The sequence below is a fragment of the Sphaeramia orbicularis genome, chromosome 7 (assembly GCF_902148855.1).
Source record: "Sphaeramia orbicularis chromosome 7, fSphaOr1.1, whole genome shotgun sequence".
NCBI classification, from domain to species: domain Eukaryota; kingdom Metazoa; phylum Chordata; class Actinopteri; order Kurtiformes; family Apogonidae; genus Sphaeramia; species Sphaeramia orbicularis.
In genome coordinates, this window is record NC_043963.1 from 54,559,074 (window position 1) to 54,581,040 (window position 21,967).

General features: G+C 41.4%; 1 protein-coding gene across 1 annotated transcript in view; it reads right to left on the reverse strand.

Moving 5' to 3' along the window:
* Window positions 1-21,967, reverse strand: part of LOC115422496 (cilia- and flagella-associated protein 74-like) — a 180,189-nt gene that overhangs the window by 70,363 nt on the left and 87,859 nt on the right. The window contains exon 11 of the mRNA XM_030138843.1: window positions 4,436-4,523. Within this exon, the coding sequence (XP_029994703.1) occupies window positions 4,436-4,523 (88 nt within the window). The remainder of the gene's footprint in view (window positions 1-4,435; window positions 4,524-21,967) is intronic.

A 21,967-nucleotide genomic window follows, 5' to 3' on the forward strand; every position in this document is an offset into this window, starting at 1 on the left:
GAAACGTTAAAGCAGGGCTGTCAAACTCATTTTAGTTCAATTCCACATTCAGCTAAATTTGATCTGCAGTGGGCCGAACCAGTAAAATAATAATATAATAATATAGAAATAATGTCAACTCCAAACTTTTCTCTATGTTTTAGGGCGAAAAAAAAATTTTTACATTATGAAAAGGTTTACATCTACAAACTATCCTTTCAAAAGATGTGAATACCATGAACAAACTGAAAAAATAAATGTAATTTTAACAATATTCTGCCTCAGTTTATCATTTTAGAACTTACAGATCACAGTGGATCTACAAACACACAAAACATTTAATAACAGACATTTCAGGTTGTTCATATTTGTTCAGGTTATTCATATTTTTTGCGAAACTATACTTTGTTTTAGTGTAAATATATACATATTAACAATTACAAAGAGAAACATTTGGAGTTGTCATTATTTCTATGCTATTATGACAGTATTTGACTGGTCTGACCCACTTGAGATTGAATTGGTCTGAATGTGGAACCTGAACTAAAAGGATTGTTCATATCTTCAGTGTAATTTTTGCACTTCATAAATTCATCCCAGGGGCCGGACTGGACCCTTTGGCGGGCTGGATTTGGCCCCTGGGCCACATGTTTGACACCTGTCAGTTAAAGTAAAACTGAATCTAAAATGTCCTTGAACAGAGTGAAACATAAGGACTGACCTGCTCCTGTCAGTCATGTTGACATTATTGAAGGTTACTGAATTGTACAAGTGTATATTACAGGGTGTCAAATACTATTTTTTATTCCATTCCATTATTCGGGCTGTATGTCCAGTGCATGTATGATACTATCAGTCTGATTGGACCCTCGCATAATGTGCACTATGTCTTTGATTATGCATTGAATTATAAGATGGCAAAATCATGTTTTTCTGGAGGGACTGGTTGACTGATGTACTGATCACATCTTATAATACTTTTTCTCTCACTCCTGAAAATTGTGGTAAAAAATGCCGAATAACGGACAAAAAAAATCCTTTGCGTCTTGCTATTGACCATCATTCAAACCCAATTTCTCATTAATTCGTACATTTTCACATTTAGACCCAATACTGTGTTTTCAAAACTACCACCAACGAATACTTTTGACTTAATTTTGGTAAAGTTTCCCTTCTTTTACTCCGGAGGTGCTTTGGTTTTAGATCGGTGTCGACCCATGACCCATGTTGACGAGCATCTGAGCGCAAAAAATACAAAAAGTCAAGTTTCTTAGGAGACTTGGAGGTTGGTGATTAGCCCTCAGCTAACTTGGGTACATTTATATTTATTGAAATGTTGATTGATGTACACTGTACCTTCCAAATAAACAATAAATCAAATGAAAAATATGATGGATGCACTGGATCACTACACTTTGTGGACTTCTGCGACCACTGTTTGTGTCCTGTTTCAAACTCTAACCATAAACCATAAACTTCTGAATTTATTTGTTTCCTTTTAACTTTTACTTGTTTGTCTTGACATTGTCCCAACCTTAAAGAATATGGTTTTGTGCCTAAACAGTGTTGAAACGTGTTATAAAGGTATGCCGCTGTAAACATAAATGTGTGACCACTGTAACCACGACCATGGTTGTTATGTAAGCTTTTTATTTGAACCCTTTTCTTTACTCTTAAAAATATCATTTTTGTGCTAAAGCTAACCAAACCGTAGCTGTGGAACTGTCACTAAATGCAACAGTTGTACTGCTTTTTAACAGTATTTTGTTCAGGGAGGTCTCTACACTGGACCACATCAGTCCAGTTCTCAGGTCTCTACACTGGACCACATCAGTCCAGTTCTCAGGTCTCTACACTGGACCACATCAGTCCAGTTCTCGGGTCTCTACACTGGACCACATCAGTCCAGTTCTCAGGTCTCTACACTGGACCACATCAGTCCAGTTCTCAGGTCTCTACACTGGACCACATCAGTCCAGTTCTCAGGTCTCTACACTGGACCACATCAGTCCAGTTCTCAGGTCTCTACACTGGACCACATCAGTCCAGTTCTCAGGTCTCTACACTGGACCACATCAGTCCAGTTCTCAGGTCTACACTGGTCCCCGTCTCTCTGAGAACAGACTTTCAAATTCTCTTGCTTCATATAAAGCACTGAATGGTTTAGGCCCAAAATCCATCAGAGACCTTCTAGTCCAGTCTGACCCATCCAGTCCACTCAGGTGGTCTGGTGCAGGTCTGCTCTGGGTTCCAGAAGTCAGAACTAAACCTGGAGAATCAGCGTTCAGTTTCTATGCTCCGAAGATCTGGAACAGACTACCAGAAAATATCAGGTCTGAGATCTGAGAGTCTGAGTTCTGTTCAGTCCAGGTTCCAGACTCACCTGTTCACTGGGTCCTGGTTCTGGTTCCAGACTCACCTGTTCAGTGGGTTAGGGTTCTGGTTCCAGACTCTCCTGTTCACTGGGTCCTGGTTCTGGTTCCAGACTCACCTGTTCACTGGGTTCTGGTTCTGGTTCCAGACTCTCCTGTTCACTGGGTCCTGGTTCTGGTTCCAGACTCACCTGTTCACTGCTGCCTTTGACTAAAAGGATTTGGGCTTTTCACATTTTAGATTCTCCTTCCAAACTCTGCACTGCAGCTCTTACTTTAACATGTGTGTGTTTTTATATGTTTGGCTTTCATGTGTTGTTTTCTTTCTTGCTGTTTTTAATCACCTTTTACATGTTTCTTTTAGAATGTTTTAAATGTGTTTCTTTTTCCCTGTCGTTGTATTTCAGTGTTCTGTGTGAAACACCTTGAATTGCCTTGTTGCTGAAATGTGTGATACAAATAAACTTGCCTTGCGTTGCCTTAGGGATGTCCTGATTGACTGCCGATCTGGCATTTTTTTAGAAGACAGATTTGGTCATGAGATTGGGCTGATCCAGACCCGGTTCTGGGGGGATGGGGTAAACAAATGTCCTGTTCCCTCACATTAAAGTTTCCAAAGGTAGCGAAAAGGAAAATTAGCTGCCCAACAGCGGGAGGCTTGGACGATGTTGTAAAATGTCTACAGGTCTCACTTTGGCTTTATGGCCCGGTAGTGGTGCATGAGTCAGGTTTTTTTCAACCCGTGGAGCTTTTGTGGAATTATTTGAAGGGATCCAACTAAACTGACATGATTTGACCTGCTCCAACCAGACCCAAGTAACCTGCTGATCTGCGCAGCACAAGTGCATGGCACAGCACGGCATGGCACGGCACGGCACGGCACGTAACAGAACGCATCCCCATATAACACCTGGATAGACCTGTCCATAGACCAGCTACAGCAGTGGCAAATACATGGTCCGCAGGTCAAAACTGGCCCACCCACTAATTTGTCCCACAGTAGGAATTTGGAATGTGCAAAATTTATACTAAAGTTCTTCAGAGTCAAAGGTGTGGTAGTTGTTTTAGTTCAGGTTCCACATTCAGTCCAATTGGGATCTACAGAAAAATAATAGTATAATAACCTCTAAATAATGGCTCCAAATTCAAATCTAAATTTCATTGTAAAAAGTCGGTATTGGGTCATATTGGCAAAACTAATCCTAAAAAAAATCGGATTGGATCAGAAGCAAAAAAAAAATCCAGATCAGGACATCACTAATTTTGTTTTTGTAAATGTCATTATGCATACTTTACACGTCATTTGGCACCAGCTGAAAATCAGCGTATGTTGTAGGGATGTAACAATTACTGATACAATGATAAACCGCGGTAAAATTGCAGACAGTTAGTATTACCGTTTAAATTCTAATTCTCATGATAACTGTGTTTGATTACTGCACTTTTCCAGAGAAAACACCTATGTAAAGATCTGCTTTTATGTCAAATATTTGAGTATAGTTTGAATTTATTACAGTTTTTATTTTCTATACCTAATATTTGGAACCAATATTCACTTTTAAAATCTTTGAGAAGGTTCGTTAAGCATCTTTGTGTTATTTATGCAATAAAGTATATACATTTTTCAAATCAGATTTTATATTTTTTGTGTATTTTTGGTCCTTTTATGTTTTTATAGTAGGTTAAAGTGAAAAAAATAATAGGCAGATGATACAGATGAAGTTGTGCTGAAAAAACAGATCCCAAACATGGGTATAGTAAACATTTGGTTATATAGTATATAAAGGCAAAATCAAAAGGGCTGAAAAATAATATTTGAATGTTTCTGCAACAGAAGGTACATTGTACCAACTATTTTATTTTATCTTTTTTTTTTTTTTTTTTTTAAATACAACTTGGTTAAATTATTTCAGTGTGTGTATCAGTACTTTTTGAACATTTTGAGTACAGATTCAACTGTACCACGATAATAATGATAACCGTGATAATTTTGGTCACAATAACCGTGATATGAAATTTTCACATGGTTACATAACTAGTATGTTGTCATGTCAGTGTGAGAACATGTTGGGTAGAACACAGACCTGGCCTGAAACGTTCACCGTCAGTGGAACCTCCAGGACTCCAGTATCTCTGTCAAAAAACTCCTTGGCATCTTTAGGTAAAGAGCGTCTATAAGAGAAGGAAAAAAAAACAAACCATTCTTTAATGTGAGCAAGTACTGTTACGTAAAGTGGTACCTCATAAAAAATAAATAAATCATGTTGATGAGCAGAGAAGAACGTTGGCACCAACGAAAATAACCGCAACAGTGATTTCACTTGAGTGTTGGTGTCATGCTTCGGAGGTTGTTAATTATTTCTCTCCACATCAGATCAGATACTAACAATCAAAAGCCACTGTAGAGATTTTTTTCTCCCAAAGACAGAAAAATAAAGCTGCAGACCTTGAAGACCCATTATTCTACTTTAACCCACGACTGGAAGATTGGCTGTGCAGGGAAAGCAGCAGAGATGCAGAGAAGCGCCTCCACACTACTATAGGTTGTATCCATGGTGATGGCAGACGGAAGCATGATTCAAACAGGCCTCATAGTCATGCACAGGCTTATGTAAAACTGCCGTGCCTCAGTTTCCCCCAGTGTGAAGAGCAGCTCTCATCACGCACTCATACAAGGGCGTTTATGTCCGTGTACGGCCGTGTAAACAGGGGTCAAAGGTCACATGCAGTTTGTGGCTCGGATTCAAAGATTCAAGAGAGAGATTCAAAGTGTTGTATTTTCATGTGTTCAGTAAAGAAACCGGTTTCACTGTACAACGAAAATCTGACTTTTCCATCCACACTGGAAGAGAACTGAACCCATAAAGACCCAGTGATACTTCTGTGTCAGTTTCCAAATGAATTTTTCTCTGTATTTAACCTTTCTCAAGTGATTTATCAGGATTTATTATAATATAATCCTCTGCATTTTTTCAGAGAAAGTAATATATTTTCTTATATTTTATTTATTTATCATATTAATGTTCATAAAAGCTCAGATTAATTTTGATGTTATGACATAACAAACGAAGAAAACTGAAGAAAAAAATGACTTAATTTTTAAAAAAAAATCTGTCATTAACTGAACGTAAACCCAGTGTGTCCATCCACTGTCATTGATCCAACTCCATGGGTTTGACTGGAGAAACAATGTTGTAGGACAGGGCTGTCAAACTCACTTTAGTTCAGTTCCACATTCAGCTAAATTTGGTCTGAAATGGGCCGAACCAGTAAAATAATAACATAAGAATATATAAATAATGTCAACTCCAAAATTTTCTCTCTTTTTTAGAGTGAAAAAAGTCAAATTAAACAATGAAAATGTTTACATCTACAAACTATCCTTTCAAACAATGTGAAGAACATGAACAAACTGAAAAAATAAGTGTAATTTCAACACTATTAAGCCTCAGTTTATCATTTACACATGTACATTATAACTTAGAAATCACTGCAAATACACAAAACATTTAATATCAGGCAGAATATTGTTACAATTGTACTTACTTTTCTTAAAACATTTCAGGTTGTTCATATTTGTTCAGGTTATTCACCTTTTTTGTGAAATTATACTTTGTTTTAGTGTAAATACATGAAAATATTTACATTTACAAAGAGAGAAATTTGGAGTTGTGAGTATTTATAGATTATTATGATAATATTTGACTGGTCTGACCCACTGAATGTGGAACCTGAATGAAAAGGATTGTTTAATATCTTTAGTGTAATATTTGCATTTCACAAATTCATCCCACAGGCCGGACTGGACCCTTTGGTGGGCCGGATTTGGCCCCCGGGCCGCATGTTTGACACCTGTGTTGTAGGAGATGACGGTGTTTCCATGGTAACTACAGAGCCTCTCAACGTCCAAATGGGTCATATCTGATGATCATGAAAAGACGAAGAACTACATCAATTATTTACACATATTGATAGGACTAGTGGATCAATAGGTATTAAACAGTTTAAGTCAATAGATGTTTTTGGTTGGCGGTGATTATTTGAGTCTTTATGGGTTCAGATGTATGAAAATAGAAACATTTAACTAGGAATTTAAAACAAACAAAAAGTGGCATTTAAGAATGGCATGGGCAGAGAATGAGCATAAAATATACAATATAAACTACTATAACTAAGAGAAAATATATATTTACATAAATGTGTAACATAAGGGTAATTGTGCAAACTGTCAGAGATAAATAATATGTTAAATGTATATCAGCTAAAATTTCCTTAGGGGGTCAAATGAGTGTCCATTTTTGTCAAAAAAACAGTAGTCCTAAAGTCATAGAAGTGTGTGTAAATAATGCTAATCCATTTGTGCACAGACTACTGATATTCTCTGACAGTGGAAGCTCTATTTTCATAAATATTGGATTTGGAATAGCACGTGTATGTGAAAACTTTTGCTGGTGGACGGACGTGACATTACCCATGATGCTCTGGTCAGTACCAGTACTTTATTAGGAATAAACTTCTAGACTTCCTATTGCTAATTGTGCTCTTCTTCATAAATGTTGGTATTGTGGATCTAAAACAATCCCAGCTGACACAAAAACACTAAATGTGTCAGTGGACGGATGTGACATGGTTGTTGTGGATCCCATCATACTGATGCTCTGCAGCCATGTCAGCGTTTACACTAATGATCCCTGTGCAAAAACTAGGAGCACTATTATTTATTGGATAGTTTAGCATCAGACTAAAGAGGAAAGAACAATATAGAATTGTTCTTTCTGTATAAAAATGCTTCTTATTGTAAAAGTGTTGATGTAAACAGTGCTGTGTGCCATTCTTCATGTATGTATTGGTGGAACAGAAGCAGGATGGATCAGCACCATACTCCAGATTGAACCTGTACAAATAAAACATGTGATATGGAGGAGAGAATCTGGGAAGAAAAACTGGGGAATCCAAAAGAATAGGACATTTGTTTTTCAGCTCAGTTCAGTTCAAATAGAACTTGTCCATTTGTGACATGGAAATATAGCATTAATTGTGCTGAAATGGTTCATTTTTGAGCTGAAAACATAGTTCATATGAGCATCAACATGTTGAACAGAACTGAAATCCTGTCCATTTGAACAACTGTCATTTACCAACACACAGTTCCTTTGGATTCACTGAGACTGATTTCTTATGCACAAAGACAGAAATAAGACCTCTGAGCACATTTTAGCCGTATGTTAAATGTGTACAACAGTCAGATGAACAGTGGATCTGTGTGTACTTCTGTCCTCCTGTTTGCAGATAACACACCGATCACTGAGGATGACTAACTCTCTCCTCCTTCCCGTGTTCCTCTCATATCCACTGTCTTCCCCTCTCACGCTCTTAATACTGGTTGAAAGCTCCAGAGCTAATGCTGTAAATGTCAGTGGTTTTAAGGCTCTCCAGATGTCAGGTTTTTTTTTTTTTTAAGCACTCTACAAACAGCTAACCTTGCTTTCAACAAAATCTGTCAGATTCAGGTTGGTTTCCACTGTGACGTCAGCACTGTGCTATTTCATGACCTGAGGCTGAGAAAGGGTCGCATCCTCACCTGTTAAAACTTTACCTCAGCAATCAAACAGGAAGTGTGTGTTTTTTTCCTTCTCGTTTGACCAATGACAGCCGAGGGTGTATTTAAGGAAGCACTCTTGTTCTCCCTGCTAGTAGAATCTCTGTCTCTTGAATTAGCTTGGCAGAGCCGAGTGGAAAAGCCTGGTGGGACGTCACCAGGTCCATATGCTCAGGAGAGTTTTACGGATGGATGAGGTTTCAGATCTGTCACTGTCCTGCACAGATCTATTTACATGCTCCTCCGTACACACACAACTTTAGCAGTAGGAAAAAGGTCGCTTTTACATGATCCAGCACAAAAATATATATACATATATATATATATATATATATATATATATATATATATATATATATATATTCCACCTCATTATGGATGCCTGCTTAGATTCCACTTCACCATTAAAAAAAGTGATTATGAAAAGGATTACAAAACGGATTAAGGAGCTTAGGGATTTTTCACCATAGGGAAATGGAATGCAAAATAATATAGTAAATAACAATATGAAGATCTGTCCAAATGACCAAATATTTTCACTGGTCTTTGGTGTTTTTCCTCCAGGTTAATGCAGCGCAGAAGGCCACTGCTGCTGTGACTGATGTACTCTGCTGTTGGAGTTGTCCGGTGTAATCTCGACCAAATCTGGAGTAAATCACCCTTGTAATCTCCCTTTTATCAGCCGGAACTGCCAGGGTAGGACACATTTCCCCACTCTCCAGAGATTACACCTAAAACCATTCATTCAGAGGGATCCCAGTTTAATGATCTCATCATGAGGTTTACGCAGCAAAAAAAAGTGATTTCCCACATTGGAACGGTTGGATTATAGTCCACTTCTCCCACCTAATGAACAGTATTTCATTTGAAACTGTTTTTCTGTGTAGAGTACAGCATTATGGATCAGAACTGCAGGATCTGAATTCCACAGTCTAACTTTCTAAAAGCGTTCTTGTGTATTCGATCATCTTTGATAACTTTAATAATGTTTAAAGGCAGGAAGTCTAACAATATAAAGGAATTTACATGAATCAATTGTCTTGTTATTGACAATATGTGAAGAAATTGTAGCATTTCTTAGATGTTGAGTATTTCCCTGTAGTGGAACTGAGAGCTGGCAGCTGAGAGTCATTTGATGATGTTACCCAACACCATTTCTGATTTTCTGTTTCTTAAATCTATAACTACCTCAAGTACTTCTGCTCTTCTACAGCAACAAAGGCAAGACAAGCAACTATTATCTTCGACTCCAATGAAAATTCATACATACACATATGCAGGCACTGAATCCTCCATATGAAACCTTTCAAAGGTGTAGGTAGACGTTTTTATTTTTATTTTTATTTTTTACTTGACCAGAGCCAGATTACTTTCCCAATAAATCAGTGCATGAAGAAAACAAGGCCAGGATCTTAACAGGAGCCTTTTGTATGTTTAGGCCACCGTAGGGGAAAGTGAGGGGTGTATTCAGCTGGTTGTACTCTGTTACTTCACAGATACGCAGGGTTTCCCTTATAAACATTCTGCAGCGGCGCAGCACCACTGCTGCATTCTCAGCACCGCTGCTGAATAAAAACAACACTGACTTTGAAGTACCGTCATGTGCTAAACTTTATTACAAGTTGTTAGCTGCTAGTTAACCAACTGGGCTACTGCTGTAGGCGTCATAACCTCCTCCCTCCCTCCCCTCTCTGCCTACACTACTGAAGCAAATGAACTGCAATATATAAAGAATAGAACAGAAACATTGTAGCGGTGTTTTCAGATCCACAGAGAACTGTAGGTTACCCACACAGCACCACTGATACAAACGTTTCTAGAGGAAAGACTGGACAGATGTCACTACAGATCACACACTGAACCTCTGTCTGCCTTAACTCCCCCCATGGTGACCACGAGATATGACACAGGTCCCTGTTAGAGTTTATTATGTTCATTTTCTCTTCTGTGGACTTTTTAGATTAGAGCATGTTCCAGTAGGTGTGGATGAAACGCCTTAACACTGGATTCCATCAGCTACAAAACAAAACATAGGACCCATGTCCCAGTTCCCAGTTCTTAGTTCCGTTTTACTTAAATGTTTTACTTTCCATCCCCTCCTTCAGCATGCCCCCCATTTAAGTAAAATGGAAAAGGGAACCAATTCCCAGTTCTAGGAACTAGCTCCCAGTTCCATTTAAGCAAAACAGAACTAGGAACTGGGAACCAGCTTCACACTGCCCAGTGTCCCAGTACGCCAGCGTCTGTTCTGTCCGAAGCAGTTCCCAGTTGAATGTGTGAGGTTGTCAGGTTCTGTTCTGTGTTCCAGTCCTGGTTCTGTTCTGTGTTCTAGTCCTGGTTCTGTGTTCTAGTCCTGGTTCTGTTCTGTGTTCCAGTCCTGGTTCTGTTCTGTGTTCCAGTCCAGGTTCTGTTCTGTGTTCTAGTCCTGGTTCTGTTCTGTGTTCTAGTCCTGGTTCTGTGTTCTAGTCCTGGTTCTGTTCTGTGTTCCAGTCCTGGTTCTGTTCTGTGTTCCAGTCCTGGTTCTGTTCTGTGTTCCAGTCCAGGTTCTGTTCTGTGTTCTAGTCCTGGTTCTGTTCTGTGTTCTAGTCCTGGTTCTGTGTTCTAGTCCTGGTTCTGTTCTGTGTTCCAGTCCAGGTTCTGTTCTGTGTTCTAGTCCTGGTTCTGTTCTGTGTTCTAGTCCTGGTTCTGTGTTCTAGTCCTGGTTCTGTTCTGTGTTCCAGTCCTGGTTCTGTTCTGTGTTCTAGTCCTGGTTCTTTTCTGTGTTCTAGTCCTGGTTCTGTGTTCTAGTCCTGGTTCTGTTCTGTGTTCCAGTCCTGGTTCTGTTCTGTGTTCCAGTCCTGGTTCTGTTCTGTGTTCTAGTCCTGGTTCTGTTCTGTGTTCTAGTCCTGGTTCTTTTCTGTGTTCCAGTCCTGGTTCTGTGTTCTAGTCCTGGTTCTGTTCTGTGTTCCAGTCCTGTGGTTCTGGATGCAGATTAATCTCCCGATAGAAGTGGGCGGGACTTTGACTGGAGGAGAACTGAACTCATTCGTTCACAGTCCATCTATGACTTCTATCAGTGATCAATAATAACTATATTGGTATCTGGAACTATTTACATGTTCTAAACCATCAACATATGAACCATTAGAAGGAAAGGAACATTTTTCAAAAAATTCACCAAAAATTCATACATCTAAATTTCTCCAAACTGTGAACAGACTTTGTAGACATTGTCCCACGGAAGATAAATTAGAAAAGAATCAGACCAGTAGTTTAGTCAGAAACGTTTGAAGAAACTGGTCATTAAAACGACATCGGTGACCATGACGATGCTGGACACAGCGCCCTCACAGCAGCTGATGGCCGATCGAACTATGAGCTAAAAAGGAAGATGTCAGTGAGTCAGAAGTCAGTGACGGCTGAAACATGACGGTGCAACAAAATGATGAAAATAATCTTGATTATAGTCGAATGAAAAGATAAGTATAGTTGCAGGTTCCCATTGTCACTAATTGAAGTAGTGATCGTTTCTGTCCTCTGTCGGTGTCCGTCTGAATGCCAACAAACCTGACTCCTCTGAGCTAAAGCCAAACATGGGAACCACTGGCCTTCAGATTTATCCTGTATGAGCTGGTCCAGGGGATTATGTAGTGTATGGAACAATGATGTGGATATGTGAGAGAAAAGTGTGGGCTGGGTGGTGACAAATAGAAGTGGAGGAAGACAGGCAGAGAGGGATGAAAAAAAGGAAAGATGGTGAAGGATGTGGGCAGGTTGAGCACAATCCTTCAGAGCAGGAAGCAAGAATGTGCTTACCCTCACCCAAAGAGAGGGAGAGAGAGAGAGAGAGGGAGAGAGAGAGAGAGACAGAGAAAGGAGAGGCGAAGAGGCAAACACCTGTGTCAAGAATGAAAGCTATGAGTCACTTTGGAATCCACATTTAACAGCGCAGGAGTGTGTGTGTGTTTGTGGACGGAAGAGCTGTGGATCCAACCAACAGTATAATGAGCATTTGGAAATCCACTCCTAGGCCCTGGATGGAAGACTTGGCAGTGCCATGTTCAATGACACACCACCACTGCAGAAAAACAAAAGCAAACCTACCAAAAATTAACAGATTGGAAGGCGACAATTCAGACTCCAAAAGCACCACAGAGATGAGACAGAAACACACAGCCTGACAACACGCAGGAGAAACACTGGTGCCTCTCAGTATTATTTTTATTTTTAAAGGGCCATACCAGTGGTTTTCTACAGCACACCCAGTAGACAATGTATTCTGATTACATTTAAACTGGTAATGTGGCTTTTACTGACCTGTAACAGCCTCAGTAGTTTCACTTAAATAAATACTGACCTGTAACAACTGACAACTGACTATCTATCTATCTATCTATCTATCTATCTATCTATCTATCTATCTATCTATCTATCTATCTATCTATCTATCTATCTATCTATCTATCTATCTATCTATCTATCTATCTATCTATCTATCTATCTATCTATCTATCTATCTATCTTATGCTGCTTAACCCTTTCATGCATGAATTCTGAAAAAAGTGTCTAGATGTTTTTTTTAGATTGATTTAATTTCACAAAATCAGGATGAAGTTGAAATGCATTTTGAATGTTTTTAAAAATATGGTTTTATTAAGAAGATATTTAACCTTCTCAGACCCAGGGAAGTACAAGTTTGGGCTTTTTTTAAGTAAATAATTGCTGATATTGGAAACTTTGTGATGCAACAGTTTCAGATGCAGTTTTTAAAATTTTTATGGAATGTCCTTTTGCGGTGGACAGATTTTTTTTTTTTTTTTTAAATAAAGCTGTGACACTCTTGCCCATAAATGTGGGCAGTAAACCCGTGTCTGGGTCTGAGGAGGTTAACTTTATGAGCTCACAGATCAGTCCACATTCTAAAAGTCAGATGATCATTTAGTTCATTGTATGTCTGAGGGTCTATACAGACTGAACCCATGTGGTTTGGACAATATTATCTTTAGAACCCTTTGGAAAGTGAGTTCAACTATGTGTCTGCAAATATGGACGTCATGCATGAAAGGGTAAAAACATCTTTGTGGTCTGTGTTTAATTTAATTTTATAAGTGCAGTGTTTTTCAACCTTGGGGTCAGGACCCCACGTGGGGTCGCCTGGAATTCAAATGGGGTCACCTGAAATTTCTAGTAATTGGTAAAAAAAAAAAACAAAAAACAAAAAAAACTTACTAATAAAAAAATATTTGGTGAGTTGACAGAGACAATCCCAATCCATAAAAGACATGACAAACTGAGTCTGAAACTACACTGTACATATCCTGACCAAGGAAAATAAAATTCTCCCTTCGAGCAGTAATCTACTCCTGGATTTACTGCCTCCATCCAATAATAATATACATTATATAGACTAAATGTCCTCTGAAATTAATGTTTATTTGCAACATAGAATAGAAAACTATTACATGATCAAAAACAAATTAATTTTAGCAAAAAAAAAAAAAAAGTCTTCATTTTAATGTCTGGGGTTGCCAGAAATGTGTGATGTTAAAATGGGGTCAGGAGCCAAAAAGGTTGGAACCACTGGTTTAGTGTGTTTTCTTTCTGTTCTGTCTTCTTACAGTAGGGGGATCTAGTCTCGTTCAGCGGTTCAGTAGACCCAGCGATTCGCTCAGCAATTCAGCAAGTCAGTGATTTATGGACGATTCAGTGAGTCATTGATTTGTGAATGATTCAGAATCGATTCAGCGACTCAGCTCTACTCGGCTCTACTCGGCTGCTCTTGGCCAGTGGTTGACTACCTCGGCTCGGTCTGTCCGTCACCAGTAGCTAGTCTCCTGATACAATCAGACATCTTGCCGTGGAGTTGATGGTGCGTCACACAGCGCTTCCACCTCCAACTTAATGAGTGAGTCTGACTAGTTTATGTGATAATAAACAAACTATTATCAAAGTGCTGCTGAATTGATTCAGTTGCGTTTGTGAATCAATTCAACTTGTTCACTTAAATGAATCCTTTTGAATGATTCATTCTTGAATCACCCATCACTAGAGGTGCGTCCAGAGGGGACGGCATAGTTCCACTGACAAAAAGTCCATTTGTTCAGGCCTCATTTGCAGCTCCATCTGCACAGGAGTGGAACTCCAGTTCAATTAGAGGACTGACATCTGAATGAGTTCAAAATGCATCTAGAAAACTGTGCATTAAGAAGTGGAGCTGCCAGCATTAGACAGTTTTTAGTTCTGTGTCTGTCATGTGTTTTAATACAGGGGTTGGACAAAATAATGGAAACACCTTAAAAAATCAACAAAATATAATTTAATATGGTGTAGGTCCGCCTTTTGTGGCAATTACAGCCTCAGTTCTCCGAGGTATTGATTCATACAACTTGTGAATTGTTTCCAAAGGAATTTGAAGCCATTCTTCAGTTAGAATACCCTCCAACTCTTTTAGAGACGATGGCGGTGGAAATTGACGTGTTACTTGAATCTCTAAAACTGACCATAAATGCTCAATAATGTTGAGGTCTGGGGACTGTGCCGGCCATACGAGATGTTCAACTTCATTAGAATGTTCCTCATGCCATTCTTGAACAATTCTAGCTGTATGGATTGGGGCATTATCATCTTGAGGTGAAGGTGTTTCCATTATTTTGTCCAACCCCTGTATGTCTAAGTGCAAAGTGTCTTTTAATGAATTTTTACTTACTTTGTCTGATGTGTAATTAATTGTAAATTTTTGTATTCCAGCTAGAGGTAGAGTTAGGGTTAGAGGTAGAGCTAGCATTAGAGCTCGAGTTAGAGTTAGAAAGAGAGACAGAGACAGTGTTTGACAGGGAGGGGGTGGAAGCTGGAGCGGTGTTAGTGCTGCAGCATCAGCATGAATAATACTGAACTCTAATCCCTGTTTTAAAACCTCTGCTGATTCACTGAGGCAGATTACTGACATTTCCCCCTCTCACCCCCCCCCCACTGAACGATGGCCAGTGTGTGTACCCCTAATTAAAATAAAAAATCCCTCTAACAATACTACTACTACTACTAATAATAATAACAACAACTATTATTATTATTATTATTATTATTGTTATTATTATTATTATTATTATTATTATTATTATTATTATTATTATTATTATTATTATTATTATGGATGTGCAATAACTATCAACACCAATAATTATTGGTCCAATACTGAAAAAAATTATTCAGGTAATTACAATAATTAAAGTTTTCACTGATAAATACAGCCCATAATAATAAATCTAAATTGTTTATATTTGATGCATTTCACCAGTACACAGTGTAGGTTGTTGCCTTGGCAACTGTCATAAAAACCAAGAAGCAGAAGCAGAGGTGTGGATCAGTCCAGTGTTTGTCAGTCAAAGGGTTTTCAGTTCCATAGTCTGGTACAGCTGTAAGACCAAGAAGATCCAGACCAAGAAGAAGATCCAGACCAAGAAGAAGATCCAGACCAAGAAGAAGATCCAGACCCAGAGGAAGATCCAGACCAAGAAGAAGATCCAGACCAAGAAGAAGATCCAGACCAAGAAGAAGATCCAGACCCAGAGGAAGATCCAGACCAAGAAGAAGATCCAGACCAAGAAGAAGATCCAGACCCAGAGGAAGATCCAGACCAAGAAGAAGATCCAGACCAAGAGGAAGATCCAGACCTAGAAGAAGATCCAGACCAAGAAGAAGATCCAGACCCAGAGGAAGATCCAGACCAAGAAGAAGATCCAGACCCAGAGGAAGATCCAGACCAAGAAGAAGATCCAGACCAAGAAGAAGATCCAGACCAAGAAGAAGATCCAGACCCAGAGGAAGATCCAGACCAAGAAGAAGATCCAGACCAAGAAGAAGATCCAGACCCAGAGGAAGATCCAGACCAAGAAGAAGATCCAGACCAAGAGGAAGATCCAGACCTAGAAGAAGATCCAGACCTAGAAGAAGATCCAGACCAAGAAGAAGATCCAGACCAAGAAGAAGATCCAGACCCAGAGGAAGATCCAGACCAAGAAGAAGATCCGGACCAAGAAGATCCAGACCCAGATGAAGATCCAGACCCAGAGGAAGATTCAGATTCAGATCCAGACCCAGTGTTTTTTTGTCTGTTTTGTTCCGACAGCAGCAGAAGAACAGGGAAATTCGAAAACACTGAACGTCCAAACAGCTGAACGGAGCTGAATGTGTGAAAACAGCGACAGTCGATCATCACCAAATTCAGTCTGTGACATAAATAGAACTGAAAACCCTCGGTCTATTGTCCATTTGAAGCAGACAGAGGCTTTAGGTTCTGGAGAAGCCTTTATTGGACTATTAACAGAGTTTAACACTGACTGGAAAGAAGAAGAAAACAACTGGAAGAATGGGAACTACTGGGGTTTGGGATCGGTATCAGTTACAAAAAGCAGGAAATTATTGGTTATCAGTATGGGTTGTAAAAAAAAACCAAAACAATTATCATGCATCCCTCATAATAATAATAATAATAATAATAATAATAATAATAATAATAATAATAATAATAATAATAATAATAATAATTATTATTATTATTATTATTGTAACTGTTGTTATTGCTGTTGTTGTTATTGTTGTTGTTGTTATTGTTATTATTATTGTTAATATTTTACCATTATCATTTTCTTGGCTATCGATATGCAAATTGTTCAACTGTAAAGTCAAATAAAACACAGAAGTGGGTGGGCAGTGGAACACTGGCGCCCACGCTGAGTTCCTCCATCCTTCCCTCCTCTCAGACTGGTCCTGGGCTCCTCTGTTTTCCATCCTTCCCTCCTCTCAGACTGGTCCTGGGCTCCCCTGTTTTCCATCCTTCCGTCCTCTCAGACTGGTCCTGGGCTCCTCTGTTTTCCATCCTTCCGTCCTCTCAGACTGGTCCTGGGCTCCTCTGTTTTCCATCTTTCCCTCCTCTCAGACTGGTCCTGGGCTCCTCTGTTTTCCATCCTTCCGTCCTCTCAGACTGGTCCTGGGCTCGTCTGTTTTCCATCCTTCCCTCCTCTCAGACTGGTCCTGGGCTCGTCTGTTTTCCATCCTTCCGTCCTCTCAGACTGGTCCTGGGCTCCTCTGTTTTCCATCTTTCCCTCCTCTCAGACTGGTCCTGGGCTCGTCTGTTTTCCATCCTTCCCTCCTCTCAGACTGGTCCTGGGCTCCTCTGTTTTCCATCCTTCCCTCCTCTCAGACTGGTCCTGGGCTCCTCTGTTTTCCATCCTTCCGTCCTCTCAGACTGGTCCTGGGCTCGTCTGTTTTCCATCCTTCCCTCCTCTCAGACTGGTCCTGGGCTTGTCTGTTTTCCATCCTTCCCTCCTCTCAGACTGGTCCTGGGCTCCTCTGTTTTCCATCCTTCCGTCCTCTCAGACTGGTCCTGGGCTCCTCTGTTTTCCATCCTTCCGTCCTCTCAGACTGGTCCTGGGCTCGTCTGTTTTCCATCCTTCCCTCCTCTCAGACTGGTCCTGGGCTCCTCTGTTTTCCATCCTTCCGTCCTCTCAGACTGGTCCTGGGCTCCTCTGTTTTCCATCCTTCCGTCCTCTCAGACTGGTCCTGGGCTCCCCTGTTTTCCATCCTTCCGTCCTCTCAGACTGGTCCTGGGCTCCTCTGTTTTCCATCCTTCCGTCCTCTCAGACTGGTCCTGGGCTCGTCTGTTTTCCATCTTTCCCTCCTCTCAGACTGGTCCTGGGCTCCTCTGTTTTCCATCCTTCCCTCCTCTCAGACTGGTCCTGGGCTCCTCTGTTTTCCATCTTTCCCTCCTCTCAGACTGGTCCTGGGCTCCTCTGTTTTCCATCCTTCCCTCCTCTCAGACTGGTCCTGGGCTCCTCTGTTTTCCATCCTTCCGTCCTCTCAGACTGGTCCTGGGCTCCCCTGTTTTCCATCCTTCCGTCCTCTCAGACTGGTCCTGGGCTCCTCTGTTTTCCATCTTTCCCTCCTCTCAGACTGGTCCTGGGCTCCTCTGTTTTCCATCTTTCCCTCCTCTCAGACTGGTCCTGGGCTCCTCTGTTTTCCATCCTTCCCTCCTCTCAGACTGGTCCTGGGCTCCCCTGTTTTCCATCCTTCCGTCCTCTCAGACTGGTCCTGGGCTCCTCTGTTTTCCATCCTTCCCTCCTCTCAGACTGGTCCTGGGCTCCCCTGTTTTCCATCCTTCCCTCCTCTCAGACTGGTCCTGGGCTCCCCTGTTTTCCATCCTTCCGTCCTCTCAGACTGGTCCTGGGCTCCTCTGTTTTCCATCCTTCCGTCCTCTCAGACTGGTCCTGGGCTCCTCTGTTTTCCATCCTTCCCTCCTCTCAGACTGGTCCTGGGCTCCTCTGTTTTCCATCCTTCCCTCCTCTCAGACTGGTCCTGGGCTCCTCTGTTTTCCATCCTTCCCTCCTCTCAGACTGGTCCTGGGCTCCTCTGTTTTCCATCCTTCCCTCCTCTCAGACTGGTCCTGGGCTCCTCTGTTTTCCATCCTTCCCTCCTCTCAGACTGGTCCTGGGCTCCTCTGTTTTCCATCCTTCCCTCCTCTCAGACTGGTCCTGGGCTCCCCTGTTTTCCATCCTTCCCTCCTCTCAGACTGGTCCTGGGCTCCTCTGTTTTCCATCCTTCCCTCCTCTCAGACTGGTCCTGGGCTCGTCTGTTTTCCATCCTTCCCTCCTCTCAGACTGGTCCTGGGCTCGTCTGTTTTCCATCCTTCCCTCCTCTCAGACTGGTCCTGGGCTCCTCTGTTTTCCATCCTTCCGTCCTCTCAGACTGGTCCTGGGCTCGTCTGTTTTCCATCCTTCCCTCCTCTCAGACTGGTCCTGGGCTCGTCTGTTTTCCATCCTTCCCTCCTCTCAGACTGGTCCTGGGCTCCTCTGTTTTCCATCCTTCCCTCCTCTCAGACTGGTCCTGGGCTCCTCTGTTTTCCATCCTTCCCTCCTCTCAGACTGGTCCTGGGCTCGTCTGTTTTCCATCCTTCCCTCCTCTCAGACTGGTCCTGGGCTCCTCTGTTTTCCATCCTTCCCTCCTCTCAGACTGGTCCTGGGCTCCCCTGTTTTCCATCCTTCCCTCCTCTCAGACTGGTCCTGGGCTCGTCTGTTTTCCATCCTTCCCTCCTCTCAGACTGGTCCCGGGCTCCTCTGTTTTCCATCCTTCCCTCCTCTCAGACTGGTCCTGGGCTCCCCTGTCCGTTCTCCTGGTAATCCAACTGCAGCTCCAGTCCTGACTCTCCATCTAAATATAGATCCTGGATTGCTGGAGACAGAATTAGCGTGTCCTTCAGAGTCATTAGAAACCATTATCTGAAGTCTTCATTCCCCTTCAGCGCTCAGAGTGCAGGTACGCTGCAGTGCTTCTCTTACACCAGCTGCACATGCCACAGTTTTAGGACATTTTCTGTACAAGATTTAATACAGAGCTAAAACTTGTATTTTTATTTATCAGGGTTTTATTGAAGTGGCTTGTAGATGCATCCTGTGGCTCATTAGACAGTCAACATGTTAGCTCTACATGTATTCTTCCCATCTTTGGCCTTGTGCTTTTGGAGTTTTGGCCCTCGTTTCCATTGGTTACTGCATTATTTTATCTCCTCCAGATAGCATGATGAGCTCTGTGAAGCAGGTCAAACTCATGTGACTTCAGGTTCCACATTCAGCCCAATATGATGTTGAATGGGCCGGACTAGTAAAACACTAACAGTGAAAAAAAGTAAAGTTACATTAAAAAAACATTTACACCTACAAAGTTTCCTGGAAATATGAATAACATGAACAACCTGAAATGTCTTAAGAACAATAAATGCCATTTTAACCATATTCTGCCTCAGTTTGTCAGTCTGCAAAATAGCATAAAATTGTGCTTTCCTGGAGGTTAAGACACTTCATGACCTACGATAAGTGAAACCACGACTATGGAAAATTACACTAATCAGTAAATTGAAGAAAGAACAGATTTTGATGAAATTTTCAGGAAATGTTGATACTGGCACAAGGAACAAATGATTAAATTTTGGTGGTGATGGGGGGCTGATCTGCCTTGGTGGAGGTCTGCACTCTCCGAGTGCTTTTCTAGTTTTGTTTGTATTTTTATCTCTTCATTTTTTAATTTCTTTTTGAGAACCGGTTCCCAGTAGCTCGATTCCTTGGAATCGTTTGCCTGCCTGCTTAACGATTCTGTTTGATTCTGCCTTCGTTGTGCATGCGCGATGACGTCACACATACGCTGCATTGTTTTGGTCAGAACGTAGACAACATGGTGTTGAGGCAGAAACGGTCCAAACAGACCACACCAGGTCCAAACAGACCACACCAGGTCTAAACAGACCACACCAGGTCTAAACAGACCACACCAGGTCCAAACAGACCACACCAGGTCTAAACAGACCACACCAGGTCTAAACAGACCACACCAGGTCCAAACAGACCACACCAGGTCTAAACAGACCACACCAGGTCTAAACAGACCACACCAGGTCTAAACAGACCACACCAGGTCCAAACAGACCACACCAGGTCCAAACAGACCACACCAGGTCCACACAGACCACACCAGGTCTAAACAGACCACACCAGGTCCAAACAGACCACACCAGGTCCAAACAGACCACACCAGGTCCACACAGACCACACCAGGTCTAAACAGACCACACCAGGTCCAAACAGACCACACCAGGTCTAAACAGACCACACCAGGTCTAAACAGACCACACCAGGTCTAAACAGACCACACCAGGTCCAAACAGACCACACCAGGTCCAAACAGACCACACCAGGTCCACACAGACCACACCAGGTCTAAACAGACCACACCAGGTCCAAACAGACCACACCAGGTCTAAACAGACCACACCAGGTCTAAACAGACCACACCAGGTCTAAACAGACCACACCAGGTCCAAACAGACCACACCAGGTCTAAACAGACCACACCAGGTCCAAACAGACCACACCAGGTCCAGTTGAACTCTGTCAAAGCTTCCAGTTCTTCTAAAGGTGGAATCGCTCCAATCTGCTCAAACATTCGTTTACATGTGATTCATCTGATTCTCTCCTCAGCGGTGCTTGTGAATCTAGCAGCAGAGTGAACACCAGGCCGTCATCAGGACCCAGTTCTGGTTCTGGTGCGGGTAAACAAACGTCGTACCCCCTCAAATACAAGTTTCTGAAGGAAGGGGAAAGGAAATGAGGAGCACAACAACAGGAGACGAGCAGAGTGGAACCGGTTCCATGTAGTGGAAATGCAGCAACAGAGGAATTAGTAAAGAGTCTGGAGTTTCACTTTAACTGCCCCCCCCCGAACCGGGCCCGGCGTCATCTGTTACTATTATTTGTCCATACTGTATATGTTATAATTTCTGTGCAGATGGAAATATAAGAGACAGTTAATGCAAACACACCTGTTTGTACTCTTTTATTCCCTCCCCCAATGAGAATCAATAAGAGAATCACATCAATAAGCAAAATCGATAATGGAATCGGAATCGTTAAATTCTTATCACTTCCCATCCCTAATTGTCTACTGTCTTGCACTGCTGTAAACACTTGAATTCCCCCTTGGGGGACCAATAAAGTATATACAATTCAATTCTATTCAAATTCCAAGTTCATGTTATTCTAATTTTTTAAAGGATTGTTTGCAGATGTGAACATTTTCATCATGTGATTTTGGTTTTTTCACTCTAAAACATAGTAGTTAGACATAAAAAGTCTGGATTTGACATTATTTCTATATTATTGTGTTATTTTACTGGTCCGGCCCTTTTCAGATCATACTGGGCTGAACATGGAACCGGAACTTTAATGAGTTTGACAGCACTGACTGAACTGTGTCGAAAACTTGACAGAAAAACACAACAACAAAGAAACACAGAAGAAGGGTGTGAGGACATGCAGAAGGGTCCAGTAAAGCTCCAGTTGAGCTCCATCATCTACGACTTTGTTTGAAATGGCTGAAAATGCACTGGCACACTGGTGTGACTCTTTGCCTTCATTTCATTTTCAAAGGAAGCCCAGAGATGTATTCCCACCTGCCGAGTGTGTTTGTTCTTTCTTTTTGCAGGATCTTGCCAAGT